Source organism: Lutra lutra, chromosome 2 (genome assembly GCF_902655055.1).
Source record: "Lutra lutra chromosome 2, mLutLut1.2, whole genome shotgun sequence".
Taxonomy (NCBI): domain Eukaryota; kingdom Metazoa; phylum Chordata; class Mammalia; order Carnivora; family Mustelidae; genus Lutra; species Lutra lutra.
This window is the reverse complement of record NC_062279.1, coordinates 7,151,393-7,172,500: the sequence shown is the minus strand read 5'-3', so window position 1 is coordinate 7,172,500 and position 21,108 is coordinate 7,151,393. Positions and strand designations below refer to the sequence as shown.

Below are 21,108 nucleotides of genomic sequence, written 5' to 3'. Positions count from 1 at the left end.
CTCTCCAGTGTGAGTTCTCTGGTGTATATAAAGCTGAGTGCTCCAAAGGAATCCTTTCCCACAGTCCTTATATTTATAAGGTTTCTCTCCTGTGTGCAATCTTTGGTGTTAGTAAAAAATAGCTCTCTGGATGAAGCTTTTCCCACATTCACATTTGTAGGGCTTTTCTCCAGTGTGTGTCCTTTTGTGTATAGAAAGCTTAGTGCTCTGGCAGAACTCCTTCCCACCTTCCTTGCTTTTATAGGGTTCCCCCCATGTGAGTTAGCACATGTTGAATCACTGTGGATCTGTAAGTGAAAACCTCCCCAAATTCATTATATTGACAGGCATCTTTACCCATGTGAGATCTCATCTGTTTGAAGGAGATGAAGAGGCTGTTAAAGAATTTTGCATATACATTAATTCATTTCTCTACATGACTCGTACTTTGATCATGCAGTGGACATCTCCTGTTAACATCTTCCCTGTTATTTACATATGCCATGCATGTGATTTTCTACAACACAAAGAGATTTCCTTTTTCATAACATCTCAACTGCAGAACTACCTGATTTACTTGGAAGATTTCAATAGTTTCAAAGACTAGATGCATAAGCCATGTTTATGTGGCTGTCCTTTTATAAGAAAGCAGGTGATGGTTTTGAGCAACATCTTGATTTTCTCCCTAAATTCAAACCACCCAAAGCTTTCTGCTGAGACAGCATTTATGCCCAAGTGAAATCATAGTCCTGTGCTGTGTTCTAAAATTTGTTGGCTCACATGTTTTTACTGTTGAGGAAGGATTCACCCCCCTGAAACTTACCGTTGACATGCAGTTAGACGGGTCCTTTTTGCAGATGTCTTCTTGTCTCTTAAGGCCACTTTTCCTGTCTAAAATAATGTAAACAAAATGAACTGCTAGTGTGCATGAGAGGATGAAAACTGCTGAAAACATACAAAGCCTGTGTACATTTCAAATACTGATCTTTACAGAGGGGAAAATGTGAGAAGAAGGAATATTTAAATGAGTTGAAGTATATTTCAGGAAAGTGAAAATTATGAAGTGTTTTCAGGATTGAAATAAGATGTCTGCTGTGGACATTCCCCTGGTCCTGCTCTCCCCATAACAGGATCTTCTGGTGCTGTGCACACAAAACCTGGAGCTCACCTGGATTCAGGCCCTGGAGAAATCCTCTTCCCTCCCTCCACAGCTCCACTCCTTGTTCCAACTGGGAAATCACATCTGATTTGCAGAGATGATATCCTGTTTGCGGGAGTAAAAGGTATATCGATTTTGGATTCTGTGCAGAGAAACATGAATAATCTTTAATTCTAAGGCATAATACCAAGAAAGAACAATATGAATAGTGGAGGAGAGCCCAGGGAAGAGTACCTTGAACACTGAAAATACCAAAGTCCTTCCCCAGAGCCGAAAGAACATCCTGATACTATGCCAACACAGGTAGATTTTCTTGTTGATATGCAGGACCAAGGTCAAAGATAGAGTGAACAATCTTTAATGTTTTCAACAGAGGAGAAATTATATGTTCCCACAGTAGGGTGATATTAATTACACAGAAACTGCACCAGAACACTTAATTTCTCTTTGGAAATAGGTAATAGGTACAATTTTCACAAATGGATATTTAATTACTGGTTGAGTATAGACAGCAGAGTAGTTATTTAGTAATATTTAGTGCTTTCATTAATATAAAATATTCATTGAATTCCCAGCACAGTCCTGGGCACGGGAGGTACAGAAGCAAGAAAGACATGAGAGAGGGGTCAGGAAAACTCTATATTCTTTTGGGGTGACAAAATATGTGTAAATAAGTTAAGTAAATACATAAATTGAATTCAAGTAGTTTTAAGAACCATGAAAGAACTTGAATGAGGGATGAGAGAAGAGGGGGAATACACGAAAGCTGGATACTTGCTGAATAAATAAATTAATTTTGACAGACTCACCAACAGAGACCAGATGACTGATGTTCTCCAGCATCACATCTCTGTACAGCTTTCTCTGGGATGTGTCCAGCAAGGCCCACTCTTCTTGGGTGAAATCTATAGCTATATCCTTGAAGGTCACTAATTCCTAAAACACCACAGACATTTTGATGCAGCCAGGCTCCTCCCTACCAAGAGTCATGGGAGTATACTGGACATGATGGTGCTGAGGATGGGTTGCACTATACACAGAAAGCTTAAATCCCATCTGGGGTCCCAGTCAAATGTTTCTCTATGCTGCCTTGCCATGTGTCTTTCACACAGACTCACAGAAATAAACACACTTTGTAAATATAACTTCATTATAAATGATTATTTCATGAGCTGTGACACTGCACTGCCCAACTTCCTGTAGGACTGAGTGGGGCTCCTACACAGCTTGGATAAGCAAGTGTGGCTTTGCCCATCTCTACACAACACACACGTTCATGATAAGACTTAAGACATACAGTCCAGAAGCAAAACCCCAGGGGCCCTAAGTACATAAGGAATGTCCTAGCCTGCCCCTTCATTTCAATTTTCTTGGGCACCTCTGAGCGTTGCTTATCACTATCCCTCCTATAACATCAGCCTCTTAAATGAACCTGATCTTTTCAGTCCTGCAAAATATGCTATAGGACCCTAGGTTTTATTCCATTATAATCCTCTCAATGCACAGCTCATGTTAGGAAAATAATACTTACCAGACATTTCTTAGTTTTCAAATTTGAACAAAGTTTAATTACAAAGAGGGAAATTGGGTTGTTGGGAATAGGAGTGGTAAGGAGAATTTTTCTTTAAGTTAAAATTAAAATGCTCAAGCATATTGTATAAAAACTTTAGTAAGTTTAAAACTGGGAAAAATAAAGAAATTATTCCTTACTGGTCTCTTGCTCCCTACCCCCAGTCTCAATGCTGCTCTGCAGCATCTGAAACACTGGGTGGACTGGACTCACTTGAAGGAAACTCTACCTCACTACAGGACTGTAAGCTTCTGCTTGTTCCCATTTCTATTACCTGTGCTCACCACAGGCCTAAGCCCACTGCAGACAATAACCTGGTTAATGTGTGAGTCACTTAGCTGGGGCCAAGGAATGGATTAGAAGAAATAACTATTCTGCAAGGATACCCTTAAGGGGATGAGGGATGGAACAGAGTAATACTGGATATCAGTTTATTTCTCGATCAAACCCTGAACTCCCACAAGCCTCCCTGAGTACTGGTGAAGTGTGACTGACACTCATATTTCATGGGGACACAAAGAAGATCCAGGCCATGAAGATAAATCTGTTCCTGCTCTAGAAAAACAGGTATCCATGAGAAAGTGCAAGTCCTACTCACCTGTGCTTGCATTGTCTAGATCTCAGTTGCCCCTTTCTTCCTGCGTATTCTCACCAAGGGACAGTCCAATAACTAAGCAGACAAGGCTGAGGAAAGAGAAAGAACCCATGAGACTCATCTTTTCCAATATTCCGAGATATGCCTATCTTGAATCTGCAAATCTTCATATGGTAATGACTCCCTGCCGTAGTCCAACTCACATGTACTGGCAGAGTAAACAAGGACAAACAGGTAGGGGGGCTCCCCTCTCCCAGAATCAACAATAAGAAGTCTTTGGCTATTATGCTCATAAAGAAGATATTAATGTCCCTATTAAAGAGAGAGCAAAAGCACAGAGGTGTCATTTAATTAGACCTGGTATTCAGAGTTCCTACTTTTTTACATCCCTGGCACCAAAATCTTAGGAGAACCTGACTCCTGTCACATGGATTCTTATAACAATAACTCAGGACACCATTTTGGCATTTCATATTTTATCACTCTTGGGTGAAGTCTGCTAGCATTGTTTTCCAACACCCATCTCAGTTCGTGAATGCCCCATGCTCTCCCTCAAGCAACACCTGCCCTCAGTCACACTGGCTCCTCCATATGTGGCATTCAGGCAGTGTTACTGCCTCAACCCAACTGTATACCTCATGGCCAAGCAACTATGGAATCTCTTTAAAGTTGGGTTGAACATTTTGAAGACCCAAACCTTGCTCAAATGTTCAGTGGCTTTCATCATGTAAGTCTAGTACATACAATCCGTTGCACAGGAAAGGAGTACATATGTTATAATGCTATACATTAAGGATTGCTACACAATCCCCACAGAGTGGACAGGCTCATGAAATATAGAGCAAAGAGGTTCAGTTTTTAAGGTAATTTATTGATTTCTTGGAGTATGGAATTCTAGTTATTTTAATCAACAAGATTATATCTGCATTTCATATTTTAAGCATATAAAAGAATTTGTTTTTTTTTTAAGATTTTATTTATTTATTTGACAGACAGAGATCACAAGTAGGCAGAGAGGCAGGCAGAGAGAGAGAAGAAGCAGGCTCCCTGCGGAGCAGAGAGCCCGATGCGGGGCTTGATCCCAGGACACTGGGATCTTGACCTGAGCCGAAGGCAGAGGCTTTAACCCACTGAGCCACCCAGGCGCCCCTGGATTAACAGAAATTCCACATCCCCATTACCTAATCTACCCTTAGATGTGGTATTACAAATGGCCTCCATCATATTAAACAGTCATTTTAATAGTTAAAGTTCACTGGCAAAATGAAGGAGGTTGGATCTGACTGGGGAAATTTGTCTTCAGCACTCCCCGGAACCTAAGTAGATGGAAAACCTGTGAAACTTTGTGGTTATTGAGTGTGCCATCACCATAGTTCTGAGCTCAGAAGTTCATTTACTTTAAGAATAGACATATATTTGTTTTTGGACTCACTTTGACATAGTTAATAACCTCATCAGATTTACAATGCAATAGACAGACCCTATTTACATTGGATTCAGTCAAGATAAATATATACAAGGAATAACTAGTTAAGCAAAAAAATTTCCCCTCTAATTAATTAAATAATTTAGATACAACTATGAAAAACAAGACTAATTCCCAAATCCTGTTGGGTGTTCTAAAAGCATTCAAAGGCCTCAATACTTTGTGGGTTTGGGCCTGTTCTGGAAAGCACTGCAGGGAATTTACAGCAAGTAAATTCAAGCGGGTTTAACCTACAAAATATTCTCAGGCTGCAGTTTTCAATGTGGCAATTCTACTTCTGAATAACTTATGCAAAGGAAACAGAAACACTAACTTAAGAAGATATATGCACACTCATGTTCACTACAGCGTTTTTTTTTAAGATTTTATTTTTATTTATTTTTTAAAATAAAAATTTAAAATTTATTATTTTTAAAATAAATAAATATTATTTATTTTATTTATTTATTTGAGAGACACAAAGAGAGCACAGGGGAGAGGCAGAGGGAGAGGGAGAAGCAGAACCCCGCTGAGCTGGGAGCCCAAAATGGGGCTCAATCCCAGGATCTGGAGATTATGACCTGAGCCAAAGGCAGATGCTTAACCATCTGAGCCACCCCAGGCACCCCTATGGCATTATTTACACCAGCCAAACCATATAGGCAAACTTAATGTCCATTGACGGATGCATGGATAAAGAAAATGTGGTATGTATACACATAATGGAATACTATTTAGCTATAAAAATAAGGAAATCTTGTCATCTGTGATGATGCAGATGAACCTTATGGATATTATACTAAGTGAAGGTAGTCAGACAAAAACTCTATGATTTTACTTTTACATAGAAGCTAGAAACAAAACAAAACACATATCCATACATACAGAGAACAGACTGGTAGTTGCTAGGGAGGGGTAGGGAAGAGCAAAATGGGTGAAGGTTACCAAAGGCACAAACTTCCAGTTATAAAATAAATCAGGGGGATGAAACATACAGCATGGTGGCTATAGTTAACAATATTGTAACATATACTTGGAAGTTACTAAGAGTACATCTTAGAAGTTCTTAAAAGTGCCTGGGTAGCTCGGTTGAGTGCCCAACTCTTAATTTTGGCTCAGGTCATGATCTCAGGGTTGTGAGATTGAGCCCAGCACTGTCCTCTGCACTGGGGAGGTGGAGCCTGCTTAAGATATTCTCTCTCCCTCCGCCCCTCTCCACTAAAAAGTTCTCATTATAGAAAAAATCTGTAACTATGTAATTATTTTGCAATATAGACAAATATTAAATTATGTTGTATACCTGAAATTAATATATTGTTACTCTACTAAATTAAAAAGGTCTGAGAGGAAGGCAAAAAATGAGCTCTGGTTTTGGCTCAACTCAAACTACTTCTTTGTCTTTGGTTAAGCTCCTAAACTCAGAGTGAATCCTTGTTCTCCCTTTACTAGTCAGAATAGGCTATTTTTGCAAGCCTGAGAAGTCCCCTTTTCATCTCAAAAGCTATTCTGTAGACCTTTCTTGGCTGTCACTGGCACCTGGGGGACAGTTCTTCCTCCTTCCCTGGGCTCAGCCTATCCATTCACTGTTGTGAGAAGCCTATCATTCACTAATTCAGGAAGCTGCTTTTGACTCATACCTTCCTAGAAGCACCACCCCACATGAGGTGAAACAAGGTAAGATATACTTTTAAAAGGAAAGCAAAAATTTCTGTGTTTATAGAGCACCTTTGAGCCTTTAGCTGGTCTCTTGTTGCCTGATTTGAACTTATTTTTTTAAAAAACTGAGATAGAAATACACTGGTGACATGTCCCAAATTAAAATGGGGCTGGGCATGAAAGAAGAAATGTTTCTTTTCATACCTCTGTATATCACAGGTCCGGTGGGAGCCAGGTGTGGAGAAGCCGGAGGCTAAGGGTTTACATGGAAGCTGACTGGCCCGAGGCCCCAGAGGGTGTGACAAGGGTCCCCATGGCTGGGGTGGGGTTCTGACTGCACCCCTCGTGCGACTTCTAGGACTGATCCTCTCTGCCCACATCCTCTCTGGCTGCCCTCTGAGACACTCTCGGTGTCCAAATCGCAGGAGTGCCCTCCCCTCCCCACCATGCTCTCCCGGGTTTGCTCTCACCTGGCCAGCTCAGAGCCCACCTCTGCTACCCACCAGGTGACTCACCCAGGTCATGAAGCCCCAGTTTCTCAACTGAAAAGTGGGGCCCACGTCAAGAAGCAGAACACACTGAGGGTTCCGTGGTGTGCATGTTTTAATACAAAAGAAGAGAAAGCCAAACCACCTTGCGTCTGTCCAAGGACATTCAGGTATGTCCTAAGGGCTATAAATCAAGAAATTTAAAAATATTAGGACCTGTTGGGCTCCTGGTGGCTCAGTTGGTTAAGTGTAGGACTCTTGGTTTCGGCCCAGCTCGTAAGTTTGGGGTCGTGAGTTCCCGCTCTGCGCTCAGCATGGGGTCTGCTTGTCCCTCTCCTTCCGCTCCCCCGCCTCAAATAAAAATCTTAAAAATAATAAATATTTTCAAAAAATTATAAAAAATTAGGACCTCTCAAGATAATTGAGGCACAATTAAGAAGTGATTTGAGTATAAGAATATGTTTTAACTGATTTTTTAAAAAGCAAAATTTAAAATTTAGACGTCTCAGGTATTTCTGCAATAAAGTAGAATAAATGATTCTGAAGAAATGGGTTTTCATTTCGAGCACAACCGTTCCTTCTGCAATCTGTACTCTCCTTCCCGGTCTGTTCACGAACATTCTAGAAATTCAGAACTGTTCTAGATTGGAGAACCCCTGTCACCGGGCGGTCCTACACAAGTCCTCCTCTCAGGGACCTGACCTTTACAATCACCCACGGCTGTCATCGCATCACGAAACGAACTTCATTCTGCTAATACTTTGGTCTGAAGAGCAGACGGGCATCATTTTAACAGATAGAGACACGACCACTGCCTTAAAAGCCCGGGAAGTGAAATTTAAGACATTCTGATTTGGATGTAGACGAAATACGGCCGTGAGCTGTAATGCACCAACCTTCCTACTCTTGGCACGTCCTGGGCCGCTTTCCCTTTCTGGGACAAACCACCACCGCCACGAAGACCAGCGGGCGCCGCAGGGGGCGCGCACGGTTCCTTCCGCCCGCGGCCGGATGTGTCCTCCCAGGCCCTTCCCGCGCCCCGGCTTTGCCTCAGCACCCTGACATTTCAGTCCGTCCCTGCCTCACCGCCCACGCGGTTCTCTCGCACCAAGGCTGCAATGGAGTCCCCCCCCCAACAAAAAAACACTCCCCAACCTGTGAAAATGACCACCACAGGCCGCACTGCCACCCTGAAGCCCCTCCGGGAGCGGGCGCGCGGGTAAAGCAAGTCCTGCTAAAACACCACACGGGAAAGGGTCAGGCACGCGGGCCAGGGTGGAGAACGAGTTCCTTCCTCACCATTTATGAAAAACCATCCCGCAGCAGCCGGGGGAAGCCCCCTCCCAGCAGTCTGGGCCGCACAGGGCTGTCACTCACCGAAGACGCGGGCCCTCGTCGTCCGCACCTTCGCCGCCTCCGTCTGTCACGAGGGAACGTCGCTCCGGCTCGCGTGCACACGCGGCGTCAAGAGCAAGGGGCGAGACGCGCATGCGTTCCAGGCAGGCCTAAGGTGTAGCGTCGGAAAAGACGGGTCGGCGCGCCCCCTGCCGCCGGCTAGGGTGCAGCGCAGGACCCTGACAGATGCCCTCACAGGTGGAGTGGGAGGCAAGAGCCCAGTGAGGAGATGGCTAGGATGCCCACGTGTGATGGATCATAGATGGCAGTACTGGTATGAACTATTAAGCTATGTTTCCCTTAATATGAGCACTAGTCCTTCCTGAAATGCATCTCTGTGTCTATTGATGAGCGGATGGGTAGACACTATGCACGTGTATGTACACAGGTTAGGATACACATAGATTTCTTCACGCTGTCAGCAGAAAGGTCAAGAAACAAGCCTCCCCTGCAGCAGTGAGTACATGCACATCTACGGAGGTGTTTTGTCATGTTCATCAATAAAAAAGAAACCATGTTCCCCCTAGACACACACAACACCCTCGTCCATCCCTGACCTATTCTCTCAACCTAGGCTGTTCAACCAGCGCTGGGGGTGAACAAGAGCAGGAATCTGATTCCAGGGGATCGCTGTCAACTTTGTCATACTCCCTGAGCACTATGAACTGCGTGGGATCCCCTCTCCCGAAGAAACCCAAGCCAAAGTCCTAGATCTGGCATCCCAAACCTCCCTTCTTCTCTCTTCAGCCTCTTGACACCCTTGTATATTTACAGAAGACATAAGAGAAGTTTTCTTTCCCTCATTCAGTGCATGGCCTTCTAAAAAAAATTTACTCATTAACCATGTCTTTGGATGCAGTGGGTTTAGGATGGTGGTGACTGCAAGTGCTAGAGATGAGTGAGGGGAATATTGTAGTCCAGTAGGGTAGATGTTTCAGCACGTAAGCATAATTAATCTAGTGTTACAAGACCTGGTGTGAGCATTGCTCAGTGTTGAGATGAACAGGAGAAAGGTTTAGAAGGAAGGAAGAATCATTTTATGTTTTTCTCAATTTTAAACCCCAAACATTTATTAGAATTTTCACTTCTGAAAATTTCTAAAAAATATTACTGAAATTATCACTATCATGCTTATCTCTAATCACATATATTACCTCTTAGTAATAAACCTTTAGTTCATACTCAATAACTGGAAGTAATGCATAGGGAGTAGTATTTGCTTAATTGCACTATACATAAAGGAAAAAGAGTATGGCAGGAAGAATAAAATTAGGTTCCCATGTAAATTTTTAGGAAAACTAGACAGATTCAAACCAGTCTTGAGATTGCCTTTATCCTTTCACATGGAGACAAAATGATACAAGAGAAAGTGATAACTGGTGTCTGAGGTCCCGGAGAATATTGAGAATAGGAGTCCTCATAACATAGGAATGGTCAGGCTAGGACTGTCCTTTAGTACAGCCACCTCAGAGGTCCCTGGGTTGTGCTGCTGAGCCATCCGACCTTATAGTTTGTTATGAACACCTGAGTCCTATAGCATTAAGAGAGATGTCTATGAATCTTGTTCAGTTCTGAGCAATGCTGGCAATTCAAGGTTCTCTCACATTTTAATGATAATGTCTTGTGTTTAAGATGTCTTCGCTAGACAGAAAACACTCCTTACATCAAGGCCTTGGATCTTTTGACCTTCACCACATATTATTAAACTAGTTCATAGATGAGGAACCAGAAGTTCATCTAAGGAATAATTTAAACCAATGATTATGATTTAAAAGCACTACATCATGGTTATTATTTGTCTCATGATGAATCTATAGAATTTCTTGGAACTAATGGGGAAGAGAGTTTTAGTTATGAATTTTCAAAAAAATATTTTATAATCACTTATCTGGAAAGTTTTAATCACCAGGTTACTGAAACACATCTAGGTTGTATTATGCCATACTTCATGTGATATTGCTTTATAATAACATCTTATGAAGTCAGAGTGTGTACATCTCTGTAGATGTATCCAAAGGCAGATACCCATTCAGCACTGGCAATGTACTGACAGGAATCTCCAAATACATATTGATCTTTCTACAACCTATCTCCCCTCTGCCCCCCTCCTCAGTGCTGTCATCTTGATGCTCCTACATCTGGATGCTCTGTCTAAACTAGGATATCCATGATGTTTCAGGAATCAGTGATGTTTGAAGATGTAGCTATAGACTTCACCAAGGAAGAGTGGGCCCTGTTGGGCACACTCCAGTGAAAGGTGTTCAGAGATGTGATGCTTGAGACCATCAGTCATCTGGTCTTTCTGGGTGAGTCTGCCAACATGCATGTTTGTGTCCATTCATTCACTCATTGGATGTGTAGAACAGCTCCCCCATATCCCACTCTAATCGCCGTCCTGATTCTTTTACAACCCTTGTACCTACTCAAGAGGAAGAGGTTTCTTCACATTATACTTTTTGTCACCACACTAGAACATAAACTTGACCACAATTTCATACCTTTCTTGCTACTCAGTCTCTAGCATTCAGAACAGAACTGGAAACTCAATGGTTATTTTAATTAATAAATAAATTGAGTAAATATCTTAGAAATAGTGTTTCTATTTTCCTCACTACGTGGAGGCTTGAGACCAGAGTTGTGAAAATAACATAATTTTTATTATTCTTGTGGTTCTTATGTTTATTGGATGATGTTTGAAAATAACTTTTAACCCACTGTGGAGACATTTAGTCTTTCCTATTCTGCATTCTTTCTCTGAACTTGTGAAAGGGCATCAGCAATCTAGCAGTCTTCTCTGTTTTGGCCTCCAGGCTGCATTTCCTCCTGGTCTGCTGAAGGACCATCAATGTGTTCTCTGTTGATGATGCTCTTGCATGGGCTGACCTTCAAACCATCTATTTATTCATCCTTGGCAAAGCCCACCCTGGACTTGGTGATAGCAAAGGTTAATTTGCAGAGAACTCTAAGTCCTTACACTCTTTTCCCTCCACAAACAGGTAATAAAATTTGCAAAAGATCCTTTCAGTTGCAGCAAGGGAAAGAGCTGTGGAGAGAAGGAACTGGATTTCTCCAAGGCCAGAGTTCAGTTAAGCAGCCAAGACCAGGGCTTTAGTACAAGGAGGTGCCTAGGCTGAGTGAGTATGCCCTTAGAAATAGCAACTGAAGATTTTGTCAGGTTAGTGATATTTTCTAAAATGTAAGTGAGGACATTGGGGCAAAATTCCTCGTATTGTTATCATACCTTGCGTAAATCAATCACAACTCATGGGTCCTCCTGCTACTTTCTCTACCTTTAGGGAAAAGGGTATTTGTGTACTTACCACAGTTAAATGTTGACATAGTGATTCTTATCCTGATCCTCCCATTTAAAGGTTTTCCAACTATTTTCTGACCCAACATCTTTCCACCATTTTGCATCTTTCATATTTCAACCCTGAATTTTTTTTCTAATTGACAAAGAACTTTAAAATGTTTCTACTATCTGGAGTATTTGCTCATTTGACACACTTTCCCAGCTAAGCACCAATTTCTGAGACATACTCACATGGACCTAAGTCCTCTTCTACGCTTTCATTCCCCTAGTGCCATTATTTTTTTTTAAGTTTTCCAAATTTTATTTACTTATAATAAATGTTATAATGTAATATACATTATATCCTAACTCAACTTGTAAGCTGATTTTGAAATTCAGTTTTTAGTTAGCTTGAATTATTAGTTGAAAATGAGCAATTAACAGTTATGTTTTGAAGATTTACTAACCCTCATCAATTTTATTTCTATTTGAATGCTTTAGTTACCTTGGGCATATTTAACAATTCTTACAGAGGCTCTGGAAAATCTAATAAGGCTCTTTCCCTCTGCTGCTGGCCTTGCTCACTTAACCTCACCTCAATCTTCTTGAGCTTGAAAAGTAGGACTTTCCATTTTACATACAAGAAAAGATGATACTTTAAAATAAAAGGCACCATTTAAAAAATTATTTTTGTACCAATATAAATGGAACAGATTATTTGCCTTTTCATGGAGCCATGGGTAGCATCATAAGTTACCCATAATTATGATTTAAAACAATGCATTTGCATAAATATTTTATTGGCTGTCTTAATGCCCTTTGAATTTTAACTGACTAGTATAATGATACTTTGGAATATGACTTTAGGCAACACAAATAATAATTTTAAAAATATGTCTTAAGAAAGCTAAATGATATCACATTTAGTTTCAAACCATGCTGACTAGGAAACAATCTTAGTGCTTCTATCTTCTATCTTCTATCTTGTTGAATAAGTAACCTGAGTTTTCCAAATCTCAGTTTTTCACTGTAAAGTGGGGATGAAATTTATCTTGCAAGGTTTTTTGAAAGAGTCAGATAAGATAATGAATGTAAATCATTATAATGCCTGAGCCATTACATATTAAAATGTTATTCACCTTCTCTTCTGGCAGCTAAAATCTAAGTAGCTATGTTTGTTATGCATCATATTGAATTAGTAATTAGAAATTAAATAAAAACATATGTATTGATTTCAACAAATCAAGTATATATATATAATATTTTTAATGTCCAGTTAGAAGCATATAGCACCATCATTAGTTTTTGATGTAGTGTTCAATGATTCATTAGTTGTGCATAACACCCAGTACTCATTATCACATGGGTATTAATACCCATCCTCCAGTTACTCCATCCCCCCATTCCCCTCCCTTCTGTAACCTTCAGTTTGTTCCCCGGAGTGCAGAGTCTCTCATGGTTTGTCTCCCCCTCTGATTTCTTCCTGTTCATTTTTCCTTCCCTTCCCCTGCAGTCCTCCACACTGTTCTTTAGTTTCCACATATGAGTGAAATCATATGACAATCGTTCTTCTCTGCTTGACTTATTTCACTCAGTATAATCCATTCCAGTTCCATCCATAAAGTATATTATCATCTTTTGCAAAAAGGAAAAAGCTAGCATATTGATGTGAATATTCTAAAAGTCAACAGATCTCACTCAGATGATGCCTTGTTGACTGTGTAATTATACCTAGTCTACTCCTGGAGTTCACTCTTTTTTTAAAATTTAAATTCAATTAGCCAACATATATACATCATTAGTTTTAGATGTAGTGTTCAATAATTCATCAGTTGCATGTAACACCCAATGTTCAGCACATCACATGTTCTCTTTAATTCCCATCACCCATAATTCTAACCCAAACCCCACCCACCTCTCCTCCAGTACCTCTCAATTTGTTTCCTATAGTTAAGAGTCTCTCATGGTTTTTCCTTCCCTAATGCCATTCTAACAATTTATATTTTTTCAATTATTTTAGCCATGGTAAGTCCCCATAAAATTAAGAAATGACATTAACACAACATATCAGAAAGAAGGGTATAGCCCTGACTGTGCCAGTGGTAAGTTTCATGGGCATCAACCCTAGTCATCCAAACTAATGATCTAAATGCAATGAGATATGTTGATAGTTGAGCATAATTGCCTGAATGCAATTAAATTAGGATTAAGTTTTTTGTAGGCCAAAAGTTTTGGATAGTTTTAAATCAGTGAAGAAATTAACATGAGCTCAAATCAATAACCTGAGATCTAAAAAAAAAGAGAGAGAGAGAGAGAGCAGGGGGTGGGGGAGAATCAGTTGCATAAACATGGCTTATCACCTAGTCTTTGAAACATACTAAAGTTTTCAAAATTAATCTGATAACTCTGAGGCTGGAATACTACAAAAGAGAAAATATTCACGCCTGCAGGATTAACAACATGTGTATGCAACTGCAGAATATTACTAACTTCTAATTTAGAATTTATATGTACAGAAATAAATGTATGGATGTATGTGGGCAAACCATTAAAAACCTTTCATCTTCTTCCCCAAAGCATAAATCTCACATGCCAGAAGATCCTATTGAAAGCACTGACTTGGGTGATGAGTTTACTCATAGATCTGCATTGACTCAACATTTGTTAATTCACCTCAGGAAGAAACATTATTTCAGCAAACAGTAGAAAATCACTTAGTGAACAATCATCCCTTATTCAGCATAACAAAATTCACAAAAGGGGTAAATTACATAAATGTCATCTATGTGGAAAAGGCTTTAGTAATTCCTTTAGACTTGGATGACATAAGATGACTCACATTGGAAAGAAGACATTTGAATGTCATCTGTGTGGGAATGGCTTTCTGCATAGCTCTGCCCTTAGGAACCAAAATCAAGCACACAATAGAGAAAAACCATATAAATGCCATCTGTGTGGGAAAGTCTTCAGTCAGAATTCTTACCTTAGACCTTAGACAATATGAGAAAAGTCACATAAGAAAGAAACTATATGAATGCCATCTATATAAGAAGACTTTCATTCACAGTTTCTACCTTAGAAAACATGAGAGAATTCATTCTGGAGAGAAATGCTATGAATGTCATCAATGTAAGAAAACTTTTAGTCAGAGCTCCGACCTTAGCCAACATAAGTGAACCAACACTAGAGAGAAACCACATGTATGTCTCTTATGTGAGAAAGCTGTTAGTCGATGTGCTGAACTTAGATTAGACAACATAACAAAAACACACAGGAGAGAAACCACATGTATGTCACCAGTGTGGGGAAAGTCTTCAGTCAATATTTCGATCTTAGATGACATGAGAGAACACACTCCAGAGAGCAACCATGTGAATGTTGGCTATGTGGGAAATTCTTCAGTCAATATTCTTCCCTTAGATGATATGAGGGAACCCAACATTGGAGAGGAAATCAAGAGTGCCTTCATAAGTATTCTGACCTGAGATGACATGGTATTACAGATGCAATGAATGTGGAAGAAATATCAGTAAGAGCTTTAACATTCAAAGTCACCAAAGGATGTACATGTTGAAGAAACAGCCAGTAATCAGCATGGGAGACACTTCTGTCCTCATACTCCTCAGGCAAGATACGCATTTACATATGGAAGTGAATCCATATGTATGCCGTCTATGTGGCAAAGTTTTCAGTCATGATCTGATCTCAGATGACGCAGCAGAACTCATTTCAAAAATATAATAATATAGATGTTTTCAGCAGCAGCTCTCAACTTAAAGACACTATAGCACTTGTGCGGAGGATAACTCTTTGTTCTTTATGAAAAATGTGGCATATAATTGCACTACTGGGTATTTACCCCAAAGATACAGATGTAGTGAAAAGAAGGGCCATCTGTACCCCAATGTTTATAGCAGCAATGGCCATGGTTGCCAAACTGTGGAAAGAACCAAGATGCCCTTCCACGGACGAATGGATAAGGAAGATGTGGTCCATATACACTATGGAGTATTATGCCTCCATCAGAAAGGATGAATACCCAACTTTTGTAGCAACATGGATGGGACTGGAAGAGATTATGCTGAGTGAAATAAGTCAAGCAGAGAGAGTCAATTATCATATGGTTTCACTTATTTGTGGAGCATAACAAATAGCATGGAGGACATGCGGAGTTAGGAGAAGGCAGTTGGGGGAAATTGGAAGGGGAGTTGAACAATGAGAGACTATGGACTCTGAAAAACAATCTGAAAGGTTTGAAGAGGTGGGGGGGTGGGAGGTTGGGGGAACCAGGTGGTGGGTATTAGAGAGGGCATGGATTGCATGGAGCACTGGGTGTGGTACAAAAACAATGAATACTGTTATGCTGAAAATAAATAAAAAATGATTTAAAAATGTGGCATAAAATATAGAAGTATGAAATGATCTGACAATATTAAATATAAAATTTTTTAAGAAGTTAAACTTTTACTATATTTCAACACTTGCAAATATTTGAACAATAAAACCTGTTGCTAAAGAAGCTAAATGTTGGTGTTCTAGTTTTCTCTATGTAGATTCAATTCTGTACTACTCAGCATGTGGGTTAGAAACTCAGCAAGACTCTGTGAGTCCCCCTTTCTCCAAGTCCCTTCCACATAGCTCAGCTCCACTCATCCCAACTTCCCACCAACACCGTCTGTGATCTGTGATCTTCAGCCCCATTTTCCAGGTTTCCCAGAGGTCATGACCCTGGTGAGGCAAGATCACAGAGGCACTATCACAAATATTTATTCTAAAATTTTTGGTGTCCTTTCACTTATGTCTCTGCTACAGGAAGCAATGTGGTGCTAGAGAGAGAGGCAGCTCTGCCCTTCCGACCCCCAGAAAGCTCCTTGGATTTTGTCCCCAAACACCTGAATTGAGCTAAATAGGAGCAAGAGTTAATTCTGTGACCACAATCTTTATTTTATTAAGGCAATTCCTGACTTAGGTATCCTTCAGTCACCTTAGAAAGCACCATAGCTGTTTGTTACCTCACCAAACAGACCAGAAAATAGAGCTCCAGCAGGATAAAATCCCTATACCTATTAGCAACACCACGTAAGCTGGTTTTCTTTCTTTCTTTCTTTCTTTCTTTCTTTCTTTCTTTCTTTCTTTCTTTCTTTCTTTCTTTCTTTCCGAATAATTAGTGCAGGGTATTTTCTCCCTAAGCAAAATAAACATTCTCACAGAGGGGATTTCCTTGCTTTGGTCCCAAGTCTTAGAAATGTTATCCCTTAACCAACAGCATTATTGAACCTAAACATCAGGGGGAAATACTCCAAGGAGATCTGCTGGGCTGACCTGTGTTCTCACCAAACTAGCACAATCCCAAAACCATGGGCCTGAGATCAAGTAAATGAGGACATCCCTAGTTGAAACTGGCACACCTTTTTAAAAAAATCCCCACCAGTGATTCTATGGTAGAGTTAGGGTAGAAACATGTTGTCAAGTCATGTGTGAGGATGATGGCAACCAATTCTATTGTCTGCTTAAGGCGATATGTGTTCTACCCCCAAGCTCTAGTTGTATTGAACTGTAATTCTAGGCAACCATCTAGTTAGAGACCCAGCTGGTGGCTTAGCCAGGAATTATACACTCTGCTCTAAAGTGTCACCGGGAGGGAAGGGGTGGGTCCTGTTGACTCCTGTGGGTGGGACTTGTGCTAGTGCTGGAACCCCTGAGATTGATGCACACACTGCCTTCTGAGAGGAGCTCTTGTCTCAGTGAGATTTATCTCTACTGACCTATGGATGTGTGTTGGGCATTTGTACTGTGATCAAGGGACTTCGGTATAGGGCTGATCACATACAATTTTATGATCATGCAACAAGATTTATTTGACTGTCACACTGGCAGCTTGACTGAATGGAGTAGTCCCTCACAGGATGATATCTTTCAGTGGTAATAGTACAAGTCCACCACCCAGAAAGTTAGGATGGCAAAGAAACTCCCCAGAGGAGAGGGGTTGGAGAAATAAGGGGCTTACTTGTGGAGATGATGTCTCTCAACAGCAAGATATGGAGTCTCTGAGCCAGAGAATTGTGAATGGATGGCAGGGGCTTGGAGACACCAGTATTCATAGTTTATCTTATTTACTGCTAGTAGATGTTAGGTGGTGATTCACAGGATTTGCACAGAAGATATGGCTAAGCTATAAAATCTACCAATTTGGGCTATGTGTCAAACTATCCAGTGTTTCAAATCCACTCAAAATTTGAGTTTGGCAACAGTCAATTTTTGAGCTAAAGGGCTCTGTCTTCTGTGAAAAAATAATCATAGGTCCAATATGCAGAGACCATCTTTGGCTCATCCATAAATAATAACTGATCATTTCAAATGATTTGTCTTAGTGTTCACAGATTAGTTTTTCTCTTGCTCAAATCCAATACTAGAATGCTCTCTCTCTCTCTCTCTCTACACACACACACACACACACACACACACACACAGATATCTATGTGTGTGTGTGTTTCAGCTACTGTACTCCAGAATTTTTATTTAACTTCACTTTATAATTTCTCTCTATGTATTGAAACTTGATTTGGTAAAAGTGCATCCTTCCTGCTTTCATTTTTTTCTAAAAGGGGAAGGGACAGAGTGAGAGGGAGAGAATCTTAATCAGACTCCATGTCCAGCACACACCCTGATGTGGGGCTCAATCTCACAATCCTGAGATCATGACTTGAGCTGAAATCAAGAGTCGAACACCTAATCAACTGAGCCATCCAGCCTCCCCTCCTAGTTTCAACTTTCAAGCATCATTGAAATAATTCTTTTAAAGCCACTTCCTTAGGACAGTGTCTTCAGTTTCCTTACCCACCCCTCCACCCCACCCGAATGAACGGTATTTTATTTCTTTGCATAATTCATGTTTTTGTTGTTGAATATTGGATATTTTGAGTATCACAATGTGTTAATTTTGCAAAGCGACAGTCTTCTGCCTTTCCAGGGTTTTGCTTGTTTGTTTACAACTTGTATGGATTGTGTTGTTTGTTTAGTGATTTTCTCAACTTTTTGTTAAGGGACTTTGTCATGAGTGCCCCTAAAGTCTCACTACTTTTAGCTCAGTGGTCCCCTTGTGATTTAAGAGAGAGCTGCTGCAATGCCTGGAACTGGACCAGGAGGAGGGGCTCTGCCCTTCACTGCAGACTGGCCCCTGCTGGCACTCTGCTCCAAGACTTATGCAGGAAATTAACTCCCACCTTCCCTTTGCTTGCAGTCGCTCCAGTGCTGAAAGTGAACTCGCCTGATGCTCTCAGGTGTTTTCTAAGCACCCGTCCAGCTGTGGGCATCCATGTGGACTTGAGGCTGCCCAGCGCACAGCAGATTTTCAGTGTCCTTTGTCCCTCAGTTATGTCCCAGCATCTCCACTCCTAGGTTTTTCAGTCTGCCTGCCTCAGGTTGATCTTTGCCCAGACAGGTGCTGCTAGTATATTTCATTGAAATGCTCTAGAGAGTGCCACCCAGGAGCTTCTAAAAAGTTCTGAGGCAGTTGAAACAAAGGAAAGCCCCTGAGCCTGCCCCTCTTGGAGTCCCCAGAGAGGTTAGAACACACAACCACAATTCTTTGAGAACAATCAGTCTTGCTGGCATGAGAACACTCTCTGTCATATTAACCCACTGTATGAAGCCAGCAGTACCCTGATACCAAAGCCTAACAAAGATTCTGCAAGAAAATAAAAGAAGGTGTACACCAATATGCTTCATAAATATTGAGAGAAAAATCTTCAACAAAGTACTAGCACAATTAATCAACAGCATTATTGACCAAGAAGGATTCTATTACTGGAATGTAAATGTTGTTCAATGTAGACAAAACAATTAATGTAATACAGAACATTAATAAAATAAAAATAAATGAAGGGAGCGCCTGTGTGGCTCAGTGGGTTGGGCCTCTGCTTTCGGTCAGGTTGTGATCTCAGGGTCCTGGGATCGAGCCCCGCATCGGGCTTTCTGCTCAGCGGGGGCCTGCTTCCCTCTCTCTCTCTCTCTCTCTGCCTGCCTCTCTGACTACTTGTGATCTCTCTCTGTCAAATAAACAAATAAAATCTTAAAAAGAAATGAACGAAGACCTCAATTGATGCAGAAAAAGCATCTATAAGATTCAATACCTTTCTTAACAAAGCCCTTCAAAAAATCACTAATGAAAGGAAACTTCCTCAGCATAATAACCATATAGGTAAATCTACAACTAACTTCAGACTCAGTGTTGAGAGACTGAAAGCAAAGCTGTTAATGTTTCACATAGTAGTGGAACATCTAACCTGAGCAATTAATCAAGAAAAGGCATCCAAATTGGAAAGGAATAAATAAAGTTATCTTTCTGCACAAATTACTTAACCATATATATAGAAAACTCTAAAGGATACATACACACTGCTAGAACTAACAAATACTTTCAATTGCAAGATACAAAGTTGACACACAAAAACCAGTTGCATTTCTATACACAAAGAATAAACAACTAGAAACATAAATCAAGTAAACAGTTCAATCCCTAGAGACAATGTTCAGTTGTATAGGACATAAAAGGAGAACACTGACATACAGTGTCAGGTCAATTCATCTCCAAAATGATTGGCGATAGGCATTAAAGGGGATTATTTAAGGAAGTGTTGGGCCTCAATAATCTTTTTCTTTTTCTTTTTGATACAAGACTCAGCTGAAAATTCTGTGGGAAATAAATAATATGTAATAGGATCATGAACTGCAATTTTATTAATGAACATCAGCCCAAATTTGACCAAATAAAATATAATTATCTGCTGCTAAAATAAAGGCTACAGAATAGAAAAGTATCAGATGAAAACCTCACTGAAAATGGAGACTGTCAAAGGATAAACCATGAGAAATATTTACTACACTTATGGAAATTAAAGAGAATAGGAAAATAAATGGTTTATTTACCTTCCTCTTGGAAAGTCATGGTGTTTTGGGCTGGGTGTCAGAGGGGCAGGTCTGAGGCACACCTTGGAGACAGGCATGATCACCATCAGGTTCATCAGCCCCCTGCCAGACTTCTGCCACTCCTGCTGCCCTCCAAACCCTGGGCTCCAACAAGGATTTAGGACATCTCTTCCAGCTGGCATGGGTGTGTTGGAACAGTCATTGGAGCCTAAATAAATTCACCAGCCAACTGCGGACATCTGCAGATGGGACAATGGGCCGGAGGAGGGAAGGCTCTGGATGGGCTGGCTCTCAGCCGCCTGAAGGCCAGGGCCAAAGGAGAAAGAATGCCTAGTGAAGTCACATGAGTGAGTGTTGTGCAACACGATCGCTCCATTGTGAAATAGCAGAGCGTCGGCCTGAGACTGGCTGGTGGGGCAGGCATGAACACCCGTTCCAGGGCATGAGGCGGGACTGAGCCTCCCTGGCTCCCACGCTCTGGCTCTTCTGTTGCCCTCCTTCCGGATGCCCTCATGCCAACCCTACTGATGAGGCCGCCGCAACCTGGGCTCTTCCTCTTCTGGGTCTCAGGCACAGGCTCA

General features: G+C 40.9%; 1 protein-coding gene across 5 annotated transcripts in view; it reads right to left on the bottom strand.

The window, feature by feature from the left end:
- The window catches only part of LOC125090834 (zinc finger protein 705A-like), a 37,537-nt gene extending 16,716 nt beyond the window's left edge, over positions 1 to 20,821 (bottom strand). For 2 of the 5 annotated variants that reach the window (XM_047713943.1, XM_047713979.1), the window contains exons 1-6: positions 20,528 to 20,588; positions 8,290 to 8,417; positions 3,307 to 3,392; positions 1,948 to 2,074; positions 1,148 to 1,243; positions 803 to 870 (exon numbers count right to left, since the gene is read on the bottom strand). In XM_047713943.1, the coding sequence (XP_047569899.1) occupies positions 803 to 870; positions 1,148 to 1,243; positions 1,948 to 2,074; positions 3,307 to 3,318 (303 nt within the window). In that variant the 5' untranslated portion in view covers positions 3,319 to 3,392; positions 8,290 to 8,417; positions 20,528 to 20,588. Of the gene's footprint in view, positions 1 to 802; positions 871 to 1,147; positions 1,244 to 1,947; positions 2,075 to 3,306; positions 3,393 to 7,808; positions 7,895 to 8,289; positions 8,418 to 20,527 lie in introns of those variants that run through there. The other 3 variants (XM_047713954.1, XM_047713964.1, XM_047713969.1) reach the window with 3 other exon arrangements.
- Positions 20,822 to 21,108: the final 287 nt, after the last annotated feature.